This window comes from Odontesthes bonariensis, chromosome 8 (assembly GCF_027942865.1).
Source record: "Odontesthes bonariensis isolate fOdoBon6 chromosome 8, fOdoBon6.hap1, whole genome shotgun sequence".
In the NCBI taxonomy this organism is placed as follows: domain Eukaryota; kingdom Metazoa; phylum Chordata; class Actinopteri; order Atheriniformes; family Atherinopsidae; genus Odontesthes; species Odontesthes bonariensis.
Window position 1 is genome coordinate 19,077,781 of NC_134513.1, and position 12,979 is coordinate 19,090,759.

General features: G+C 40.7%; 1 protein-coding gene across 1 annotated transcript in view; it reads left to right on the forward strand.

Annotated features, from left to right (window-relative positions):
• The window catches only part of large1 (LARGE xylosyl- and glucuronyltransferase 1), a 120,434-nt gene that overhangs the window by 49,196 nt on the left and 58,259 nt on the right, over positions 1 to 12,979 (forward strand). The window contains exon 5 of the mRNA XM_075472003.1: positions 11,194 to 11,317. Within this exon, the coding sequence (XP_075328118.1) occupies positions 11,194 to 11,317 (124 nt within the window). The remainder of the gene's footprint in view (positions 1 to 11,193; positions 11,318 to 12,979) is intronic.

Here is a 12,979-nt window from a genome sequence, read left to right on the forward strand (position 1 = left end):
GCGGACCGAGGACCGACTTTGGACATCCCTGACTTAGGTGTAAACGCCTATTGAGCTGCAGTCGAGCCAGCCGTCTCCTTAAATGATATGAAAGTTATCTCTACAAGACAAACAAATTGCGAACACATAAAACACATATTAAAGAGGGGCGGACTGGGGAGAAAAAATGGCCACGAAAACCATCGGTAAATGAACTTGTTATCTCGAGAAAACCATCAAAAAGTTTATATGTATCATGGCCGTTCTGGGCTTCCGTACTAAGCCACCAGATTATTTCTGTAATTTTTTTATTCACATCTGACTCTAAGGGTTTGTAATAAGCAGGAAACAGATACACTTGGCTTGTTCTGTCCTAGTTCCTTGCTTTGTTTTTTTTCCAGGATATTAATAGGCTGCTGCCTGGTAGGTGAGGAGACACCAGCTGATGATAATGTGTTTGTGTCATTCAATCAATTTAAACTGGGGTCTCTGCTTGTGTGGGTGTTTTTGATTTACATGCACACACACACTCAGTATGTAGGTTGTGTCAATCAACAGGCAAATACTTACAGTAATCCATAATACTTTCAGTCCAGAAATGCGGATGTTAACTTACAAGAAAAGAATTCTAATAAGATAGCACTGCTGAAGTAAGGCAAGTTTATTTGTATAGCACAATTCAACTACAAGGTGATTCAAAGTGCTTTACAGATACATTAAAACAGTAGAAATAAAAAGCACGATTTAAATTTTAAACAAAAAAGGTTCTGGTTCTGACTCTGGGAACTGATAGAAGACAGGATCCAGATGACCTGAGGGGTCTGGAAGGTTCATACTGGGTCAGGAGGTCACTGATGTATTTTGGTCCTAGACCATTCAGAGCTTTATAGACCAGCATCAGAACTTTAAAATCTATCCTCTGATGGACAGGCAGCCGGTGTAAAGACCTCAGAGCTGGACATAGGTGGTCCACTTTTTTGGTCTCAGTGAGGACTCGAGCAGCAGAGTTCTGAATAAGCTGCAGTTGTCAAACTGACTTTTTAGGTAGACCTGTAAAGATGCTGTTACAGTAATCAAGCCTACTAAAGATGAATGCATGGACTAGTTTTTCCAGGTCCTGCTGACACATCAGATCCTTTAACCTTGATATATTCTTAAGGTGATAGTAGGTTGACTTTGTGACTGCCGTAATGTGTTTTTCCAAATTTAGGTCTGAGTCCATCACTACACCCAGATTTCTGGCCTGGTTGGTAGTTTCTAGGTGTATAGATTGAAGTTCTGTGGTGACCTGTAATCGTTTCTCTTTGGCTCCAATGACAATTACCTCAGTTTTGTTTTTGTTTTAGGTCTCCTGGTGACATTGTAATATATATCTGCGTGTCATCTGCATAGCTATGGTAGTTTATTTTGTTGTTTTTTATAATCTGTGCCATGTAGATGTTAAACAGAAGAGGTCCCTAGATGGAACCTTGGGGAACTCCACATGTGACTCTTGTGTGCTCAGATGTAAAGTTACCTATTGACACAAAGTATTTCCTGTTCTCTAAGTATGTTTTTAACCAGTTTAGTACACTCTGGAAAGACCCGCCCAGTTTTCCAGTTGTTTGAGTAATATATTGTGGTCAACTGTATCAAATGCAGCACCAACGCAATTGGACATCCCCTGTGGGCAGTGAATGTTTGCACTGTTTATTTATTTATATATTTTTCTTTCTCTTTCAAAATCTGTGTTGGCTGTTTGTAGCCTATGTAGCCACATCCAGGATGAAACCATTTCCCAGAGCACAGAGTACGACTTGTGTCTTATGTTAAAATTGGCTTATTTAATAGACATGATCCCAGTAGTTTTCCATAAAAGACATGAGACATGACCTTTACTGAGACTGACCCAGACAGAACAGGGAACCCTGAGATCCAGGTGCGAAAGGCACACACATACATTATTTGGATTACTCAGAGACATTATTTGGGTTAGTACGATTCATATCCAATCACATTTGATCAACACGGGATCCACCGTGGGAAACTAGAAGAGATATATGCAAATTGTAACCGGAAATAAGGGGCTCTGTCTGACGGATTCCTGCGAGAGTTTTGTCATACTGAGACCAGCGCTGAAATACTGCTCTTGTTGCCATACCAATAAACACTTCATTTTCACTTGAATTACTTCGGTCCATTCTTGAGCCTCCTACTAAAAGAACCGAATCTTATACTTAGCATAAAACTGAGGCTGATGTCAGTGAATAAAGTCAATCAGCTCCCCTCTTGGGTAAAATTGACCATCTGCAGCTGGAGAGTTGCGGAGAAGAGTATGAAGGTCGACCTGAATAGAAACAGTGTGTGCAGACGTTCCAGTTTTGCAGACGACTGAAACAATTAAAATGCACGTTTGGGGAACAATTGCTAGTCAATAAAAGTATTTCATATTGATGTTTTTTACCAGGATATTCTAGTCAGATTCAATATGTCTCATAATGTGTGTTTCATACGTTGTGTTAACTTCTCAGTGGGGGTTGTACCAGCCAGAATCTGGATGAAAGAAACATGAGTGAGATGATGTGTGAATATATCAGCTAACGTTCCCGAGTATTTTCAGTGACTGCGAGAGAGCCCGTCCAGCACAGAATTTCCTGCTCTGAAGTGCATGTGTGAACAGTAGCTGTGGGAGAAGTCTGTATTAAACGATCCTGGCCTTTTCCTAAAAGATCTCCATTGCTCATGTGTTGGGATTACTTGTGTTATATGATAGTGTGGGTCATGCAGCTGAATGACTGAAAATATAGAGCAGGGCACAAAGCATTGATTGTGTGACCCTGCCACAAACTGACCTGTAGCTTTTTCATATACTTCTCCAGCTGCATGTCCTCACAGCATTGTCCATCTGTAATGAAATATCGAATATGGTATAAATTCTCTGCGAGGTGACATTTATAAGATGTATGCCACGCCATTCTTTGTAGTTCCTCCTCTTTCATTTAATTTCTAGTGGTGGTACCGTTTAGCCCCTGCTGTAAATCAAACTCCCGCTACCAGTTTCTGTTGCATCAGTGATGGAGAGCCCTGCAGCATGGCTCTCGCCAAGAGTGTGATGCTGTCTCACCTGAGAGATGGCCTCTGTCTGCCGTATTCAGTCAGCTGGGCCCCTCATCACTCTGATCTGTCCAGCAGCAGCTGTACTGTGTGGCCTCATCTGAAATGATCCCCGCTAGAAAATGACAGCATCAGTCTTCTGTTTGAAAACTTTAACTGACCTATGAGAATGGATTCCTGACAGGTTGCCTCTGGTGGTCCTAAAAATGATAACTGTTATCACAGAAACACAATGTAATGAAAACCCTTGTTTGGGGTGGCAGCTGGACATACAAAGTATCATAGTTCACTAGGGATGGGAATCGCCAGAGACACCACGATACGATATTATCACGATATTTAAGTCACGGTACGATGTTATCACGATATTTAAGTCACGGTACGATATTATCACGATATTTAAGTCACGGTACGATGTTATCACGATATTTAAGACGATACTATCGCGATATTATCGATATTACGTTGTACGATATTATCGCGATATTTAAAGGTGGGGTAGGGGATCTTTTTCTGGAACATTTTTTTACATATTGCTTGAAATACTCTTCACACCCCCATTGCAACCAATTAATTAAAAGCTTTGACACAAATATGAAAAGTTTTAGTGGCCTCTAGAACGTACAATCTAGGAAAAACACTATCCAATCATACTGAACAGACCGTTAACAATGATTGGATTCTGATGCCGTCTATCAAACTGCAATCTGCATCCCCCCTCCCCCTCCCCCTCCTTCCCCCTGTGCACGTACCCTGCTCCGTGAACGAATTACGCGTCCAGAAGCTTGGCAGGAAGCTAAACTAGAGCCAGCTTGGCTAGCACCTAGCATTATTAAACGTATAGTTAGCATATACTAAATACTAAATATGGCAACGATCGATGCTTGCTGTCAGAACAGCGCTCGTGCACCTTCGTGCTCGTGCGTGTTCATGTACTCTAGAGGCGTGGCTTCGGGGGGAAAGTGAAGAAAAGGGTTGGGACTTTTTACCTGTGTATTTTCAAAATGCAGCTTCGCTGGACTCAAAATCCAGGATCTCCTACCCTACCTTTAAGTCCCAATGCGATATTATCGCGGTATTCAAGTTACAATACGATGTTATCACGATAGTTGCTTCACAATAAGATATTATCGCGATATTTAAGTCACGGTATAATATTATCACGATATTTAAGACGATATTATCACGATATTTAAGTCGCGGTACGATGTTATCGCGATACTTAAGACGATATCATCGCGATATTATCGATATTACGTTATGCGATATTATCGTGATATTTAAGTCCCAATGCGATATTATCGCGGCATTCAAGTTACAATACGATGTTATCACGATAGTTGCATCACAATACAATATTATCACGATATTTAAGCCACAGTATGATATCATCGCGATATTTAAGCCATGGTATAATATTATCACGATATTTAAGACGATACTATCGCGATATTATGCTACACGATATTATCACGATATTTAAGTCCCAATGCGATATTATCGTGGTTTTCAAGTTGCAGTACGATATTATCACGATAGTTACGTCGCAATACGATATTATCGCGATATTTAAGTCACAGTGCGGTATTATCACGATATTGCTATATGCTGAGTATTGCTATACCAACTATCACGATATATAGCAAAATTTTCAGCTGCAAAGGATACCAACATAATTAATCTTGATCAAAATGCTTATCTGTTCAAAAAAAAGTTTTCAGTCAATTCATCTTACTTCAAACATTTATTCCAACAAAATGGACAGCTCATTCAACAAGTGCACACACTCAGTTAAAACTGAATAAAAAAATAAAACATTGTAAATTGTACTCATTGTAATTAAATGTCCCCTTTACCTGACCAACGTAACTGTTTGTATTTCAGTCTAGTCAATTTCTTCCGCGTGCGCGATGTCCGTGTCATTCAGAGTGAAGATTTCACTGCCACTCCTTCTCACTTCGGGAGACAACAGGGCTGCACAAATTGCAGGCTGTTGTTCAAGAAACCTCAGAAGCATTTTGTATGCACTATTCCATCCCGTGGTTACGTCAGTTTTGAGTTTGTGGCTCGGAAGCTGAGGCGTGGTTTGCCACTGTGCTTGTGTTGAAAAAGGCAGTGATGCGCCGCATTTAATATGACACCCATCTTTCCAAATTTTCCAACTCTGTTGCCAGTGTGGCACCTGATCTGTAGCCATCACAAATCAGTGGAGGCCGTTGATTAACAACCTGCTGCCGTGATAATCAAAGTTTAAGTCTGTTAAAATACCCATTAAGGGTATCTTAAAAGCAAGAAGATGTATTGGAGGCAAATCCAGGAGCCAGAGTATTTCCACCCTGGAACTGTACTGCACTAATGACTCAATATCTCAAAATCACACTACTGCAAAGCCTCCTAAACAGAAGTCTGAAGCACTGGCTTTGCTTTGTCTTTCAAGAGGAAAGAATTTGAAAATAAATGTCATTTCCATATAACAGACATGAGGGTTTTTAGGCCAGCTGAAGGACTTTAAGCCTCGGGAACTTGAACCTTTTTTGCATTGGTCAAAAAATCCACTCACGGCAGTTAATATCTGGCTGAAGAGTGCAATGGGAAAGTGTTTAATCTGCATTCAGTCCTACTTCAATTAAATCTTAAGTAGTTTCAAGTTCTTATCTGCTCTCGCTCAGAATAGCACTGATGGGACCCAGGTGCACACAAATTTTCACGAAGGACGCTGTGATCAGGGCTACAAGAAGGGGCACACCTTACTTTGACCTTAAAGAAACATCTCATTCCTGCTGTGTGGGCTCACATTCACAGCCCGGTAAAAAGAGAATTAAAAAAATATCTGGTCTATCTCAGAAAGTTGTGATGATCAAGAACCAACGGGGCTCGTTTACCTTCCTCATGTTGTCTGAACACACAGGCTGACCCCCGGGGAGGTAGAGGTGTGCTTGACCAGTTCTGAAAAATTCAGTCGCCATCAGAGCAGTAAACATGGTGGCAGTTAATAAGTTCAATTCAGTCGGTTTGCATAGTGAATTTACCCACATAAAAAACAGTTAAATGTGCTATTGAAGTGGATGCCAATAATAATATTATGATGACGGACCCTTTTGAGATCAGACGCATAAATAATTAAAATTGCTCTTTTGCTAATTCAGTCCAATATTTTTTTTTAAACTAACCGCAGGCATCAAATTTCAAAATGAAAACAATGATACAATATCCGTGTCAACTTTTAATATGTTGTCTTTCTTCTGGTTTTGATTAGACAGAGTTCAAACAATTGGCAAACATTGTGTTTGAATCCATTTTTTATTTTTTTTATTTTTTATTTTTTTGAAGTGGAGTCATACAGCAAACACAGAATGAATACTCAGAGAGACCCAGCACAACAAAACATCAGATGCAAAATCTCCAATAGAACCTTAATCAATCAAAAGAGCCAAATGACTGCAATGAGACCCAAAGTAGATGTCAATTATTTTGTTCATTAGTTTGACTGATGCCTCTTGCATGCGTGTACATACAGCACCGTCGTCCATGTTCATGATGTTTACTCCCAATGGAGGGTAAGAGAAGCATCAGTTGGAACTACTTGTGCGTTCACCTGATCTGCACAATTTGTAAATGTGAAATTGTACACCACACTACACCCTACACAGATCCCACAAAAAGAGCAGTGTATGTGGCCTGTCTGCCTGTAGACCGAGGTGTGGATGAATTATAATATATCTTATCAGATCTTATTTCTGACAAAAACCGAAAGTCTGATCTTATTATGCCTACACACACACATATATGCACAAAAACCTGTTTTTCTGTCTTTGTGGTGAGTCACCATTGGCATTAACGCATTCCCAAGTCAACCTAAACTTAATCCAGGGGCGGTTTGTCCATAAGGGCGAATGGGCAACGCACCACCAAAGGGAAAAAAAGAGGAATTTTTTTTTGTTATATTTGTCCACAGCATTACGGTGGTTGTGACAGTTCCAGACAGTTTCAGCTGCTCTGTTTGTCACTGTCCAATCAGCATAGCCGTTCTCCATGGGGTACCGCCCCAGATCTATAGATTATGTACCAGAGCTCCCATTGACTCTAATTTAAAATCTCTTTTTTTTTTTTTAATTTCTGGCATAACAATCTCTATTGGTTCTGGGAGGGCTCGCAACAAGGTGCTTTCGTCATACGTAACATGGCGATAGCTAGCGTAGCCACCACGCGCTAGAATGTACGGAGCGTGAATATAATTATACGTTAATATAATACATCCATGGTACGGAGTAACTCAATTGTTTTATTGAAAGAAATCCCCTTCAGTTGGCGTGGCAATGAGGATAAATTGGCAACCAAACAATCAGGACCTCCAGGACCAAATTTAAATATAAAACAAATTTATACTAAAGGAGGGAAATCATATAACCGAGGATTTTCGCAGAGCAGAATAAAGCGGAAAACGCTTTATTCTGCTTCTGATTTCTTAATTCTGCTTTTTTAATGTAAATAATCTGGGGTTGCTTTGATTAACACCATTAATTTAAACTATTTTATTACCGGGAATCGACGCTAATGTATGACCATATTAGTCCAGTGCTCAGGTCTCTGCACTGGCTTCCTGTCGCTCAGAGAATAGACTTTAAAACAGCTCTGCTTGTGTACAAGTCTCTTCACGGTCAAGCGCCAAAGTACATCTCTGACATGCTAGAGCCATATGAACCAACTCGGGCTCTGAGAACCTCAGGGAGGGGTCTCCTGCTGGTGCCCAGAGTCAGGACTAAACAAGGTGAGGCTGCGTTTCAGTTTTATGCTCCTAAAATCTGGAACAGTCTTCCAGAAGATGTGAGACAGGCCTAAACTCTGCCAATGTTTAAATCCAGGCTGAAAACAGTTCTATTTAGCTGTGCATATGACACCTGAAAGTATTTTATCTGCACTCTTCACTTTTTAATTACTTAATGATTATTTTAATGGGTTTTAAATTTCTTTCTTTAATTTTTTTATTCCTTTTTAATGGTTTTATTGCCTTCTTGTGATTTTATGTAGCTGTAAAGCACTTTGAATTGCCCTGTGTATGAATTGTGCTCTATTAATAAAATTGCCTTGCCTTGCCTTACCTTGCCTAATGTAAAGTTAAGAACTGTAAATAAATACTAATTGCAGATACATGTTTTCAGCTTGTATCTAGTCCCTGTCTTAATTAATGGTGAAGCAGATATCTCTCTCCATGTTCAAAGGTATTTGAAGGTAAACGGATTACCTACTAGTATGTGGCAATGTGGCTAAAGGGTAAATCTTTATCTTACCATCTCGTGCTTAAATGGTAATGTGAGTTGACCAGAAAAAAACAAACAAATAGTGACAACTGACTTGTTACTTATTAAAGGCGGGGTAGGGGATCTTTTTCTGGAACATTTTTTTACATATTGCTTAAAATACTCTTCACACCCCCATTGCAACCAATTAATTAAAAGTTTTGACACAAATATGAAAAGTTTTAGTGGCCTCTAGAACGTACAATCTAGGAAAAACAGTATCCAATCATACTGAACGGACCGTTCACAATGATTGGATACTGATGCCGTCTATCAAACTGCAATCTGCTCCTCCCTCCACCTGTGCGCGTACCCTGCTCCGTGAACGAATTACACGTTCAGAAGCTTGGCAGGAAGCTAGAGCCAGCTTGGCTAGCACCTAGCATTATTAAACGTATAGTTATCATATACTAAATACCAAATACGGCAACGATCGATGCTTGCTGTCAGAACAGCGCTCGTGCACCTTCGTGCTCGTGCGCGTTCATGTACTCTAGAGGCGTGCCTTCGGGGGGAAAGTGAAGAAAAGGGTTGGGACTTTTTACCTGTGTATTTTCAAAATGCAGCTTCTCTGGACTCAAAATCCAGGATCTCCTACCCTACCTTTAATTTACCCGTTGAACGGGTCACTTTAGTCATCATCACTATAATTGCCCCCCCAGAGAAATTTTTCAGGAGCCGCCACTGACCTAACCACAACCTAATTCTAACCCCAACCTTAAAAGAAAAAAAAAAATCCCTTTAAACATGTGTGGCCCACCATTTGGAAAGGCACTACTTTCGAATCTTGCTGGGTGGTACAAAAAGAAACTGTACATTTCTTGTCAGGTAGCACAAAATACAGTGATATAAAATACAGTTTTTTTTATTTTTTTTATTTAGATATTAGATGAGGTTCTGCAGTATTTTGGTCAATTTTATGGATGAATTATCTATGGGTTGGTTTGGTTACTGGCCACTTTTTCTTTTTTTTCTTCTGAATATGGAACCCTTTCATCCATGTGTAAGCAAACACAATGAACACTCACAACAAAGGGTTTTGCAGTTGTGGCACACATCTCTGTTACATTAAAGAGCCATTTTGAGCCCCTATTTCAGTTTCCTCCAAAACAGCAATAGCAGTAAGATTGCCAGTGTAAGGCTATTTGACGAACACTTCCAACTTTAATGAGAAAGTATCTGAATTCTCTGATGTGTAAGGTTGGTGTGGTCACCGTCGTTGAATGCAAAATGACTTTTCTTTTGGTAACTTGGTGGCATGCCCATCTAACTATGGGCATGCAGATGCTGTCAGAATGAACCTCTTATTGTGCATGAGAAATTTAGGACTAATTAGACATGTGTTCCAGAAACCTCTTTTTTTTTTTTTTTTTTTTTTTTTAAGAACAAAAGGATTGATATTCACAATGGATGGTTATGGATTTGGAACAACATCTAAGGCAGATGTGACACAAAAGCAAACATGTTCTACCAGTCGGAATTTACTTGACATATTTGCTTTCTTATTGCCATGATCCCAAGAGTGCTGCCATGGGCATGTTTCTGTTTGCTCAGATGATGTGACTGCCCTGTCTGTGGCAAAGGGCTCGTCCACCTTTCTGAGTTCCAAAGCTTTTTGACAGTTCCCAGCCCCCCAGTACTTATTGAGCAAGTGCAACTGATTCATTTATCCCCAGAGCCATTCAGCTTCACAAACCCACTCTGAACTACATCAAGTTGAGTGTTCATGGTCTTATAATGTGTAGATGTGGCTGTTGAATAGTGTCGTGTATTTTGGCTGAAGAGTATGAGGTGCCACCAGGAACATAAATCAGAATTAACTTCCATATACACATATGAAATTAAACTCTTCCACATACTATACTCAAAACCTTGCACAAACACTCGTGAAAAGCTCTCACATAAACTAGTGAAAACATTTACCTCTTATATAACCTACTCAAAAGCTCTCATACACACTACCGAAAAGCTTTCATATAAACTAGTGAAAAGCTTTACCTTTCATATACACTGGTCAAACCTCTCTTGCACACTGGTCAAACCTCTCATGCACACTGGTCAAACCTCTCATATACACTGGTCAAACTGGTCAAACCTCTCATACACACTAGGCAAACCTCTCATACACACTGGTCAAACCTCTAATACAAACTGGTCAAACCTCTCATATACACTGGTCAAACCTCTCATATAAACTGGTCAAACCTCTCATATACACTGGTCAAACCTCTCATATAAACTGGTCAAACTTCTCATATACACTGGTCAAACCTCTCATACACACTAGGCAAACCTCTCATATACACTGGTCAAACTGGTCAAACCTCTCATATACACTGGTCAAACCTCTCATACACACTAGGCAAACCTCTCATATACACTGGTCAAACTGGTCAAACCTCTCATATACACTGGTCAAACCTCTCATATACACTGGTCAAACCTCTCATACACACTGGTCAAACCTCATATAAACTGGTCAAACCTCTCATACACACTAGGCAAACCTCTCATATACACTGGTCAAACTGGTCAAACCTCTCATATACACTGGTCAAACTGGTCAAACCTCTCATATACACTGGTCAAACCTCTCATACACACTGGTCAAACCTCTAATACAAACTGGTCAAACCTCTCATATAAACTGGTCAAACCTCTCATATAAACTGGTCAAACCTCTCATATACACTGGTCAAACCTCTCATACACACTAGGCAAACCTCTCATATACACTGGTCAAACCTCTCTTTAGTGCTAAACAGCTGCAGCTGCTTTTTTTGTAACGGGCAACACTCGTTTGAGCTTTGCTTTGTGTTTGCAGGCGGAACCCCCTTCATTTCCATTTCATCACAGACTCCATCGCTCAGAAGATCCTGTCCTCTCTGTTTCATACCTGGATGGTCCCTGCGGTCAGGGTGGACTTCTACGACGCTGATGAGTTAAAGGTGAGGAACGCGCACTCCTCTCCACCTCAGTAAGTCAAGTCGGTCCTCAGAAATCTCCAGAGCGGCACATTCCAAGACCTCCAACACCAGTATGATCTCCCAGGCTCATCCTATTTCCTTTATCTCCAGCTCAGATCTTCAATGAAGGCATATGGAGTGCCTTGGCACCCATTATGTTCACATCCCCTATCTAATCTTGTCTGTCCTAGTAGCCTTTCACGAGGCCTGGTAGCAAAACTGTACAACCTTCTGATAAGGAACTCCATGAAACCTCTTTCTGTTGTGTCAATATGGGATAGGGAGCTTAAAGGAGAATTCCGGCATTTTTACAAACATATCCCATCTGTTGGAGACCAAGGAAAGTTGGCCAAAGGGAAAAACGCGAGAAATTTTCATGCCCGCTGCGCAAAGTTGTCCGATTGCGCTGATTTCCATGAAAGCGGGCTCTATCGGGCAAGCTTTTAACCTTTCGTGAGGCTCGTAACATGTATCAAAATACTTTTTACCGAATTGGCCGTGGTGTCAGTAGCAATACAATTCAACCCAGGGGCTAACCATACCATTAGCTAGCACAGACATGATACATTTTGAGATTTTAAAAACAGCGCACCTTACCTCTCTCAGCTTCCGTGTTCCACAGGCGTGCGCACAAATCAAAAGCCGAAGTCATACACTATAGTATTCCAAAATTTGTCCACCTTTTTTGTCCACATCTGCACCACCATGTCTCCCCAATGCGTGACCTAGCAGCAGCTCCCGTTTCTGGATCATCAGTTTGAGCCATCCTCGCTGCATCTTGTGCCAACAACTCTTCATCAGTGCATTCTGGTTCAAAAAGATAACCCCGACCATCAAACTCGTCAAACTCTTCCATTCCAACATCAGAATCTGACGAACTATCCATCTCTAAATTGATTCGAATAAAATCCCGAGGGTTCTCATCTCCCGCAGCTGAATAATGGGCGAAGGTGCGCTCCTTCCAGCAGTCACGTGACAGGTCATGACATCACGGCGAAAATGGGTCTAGAAACGAGTCAGTTGTTCGATTTGAAACAATAACAAACATGGCAATGGGTATTTCGGTTCCCAAGGGTCGTTTTTGGTGGACAAAAAAAGGTGGACAAATTTTGGAATACTATAGTGTATGACTTCGGCTTTTGATTTGTGCGCACGCCTGTGGAACACGGAAGCTGAGAGAGGTAAGGTGCGCTGTTTTTAAAATCTCAAAATGTATCATGTCTGTGCTAGCTAATGGTATGGTTAGCCCCTGGGTTGAATTGTATTGCTACTGACACCACGGCCAATTCGGTAAAAAGTATTTTGATACACGTTAAGAGCCTCAGGAAAGGTTAAAAGCTTGCCCGATAGAGCCCGCTTTCATGGAAATCAGCGCAATCGGAAAACTTTGCACAGCGGGCATGAAAATGTCTCGCGTTTTTCCCTTTGGCCAACTTTCCTTGGTCTCCAACAGATAGGATAAGTTTGTAAAAATGCCGGAATTCTCCTTTAAGGCAATGGGTGTTGATCCAGACTGGGAGGAGATATGGGACAATCTACCACTAACATCTAATTGCCTGGCACATCAACTAATTCATTATAAGATGATCCACAAGGCATATACAACACCATACATACGTTTCAAAATGAATATCTCTCAAAATC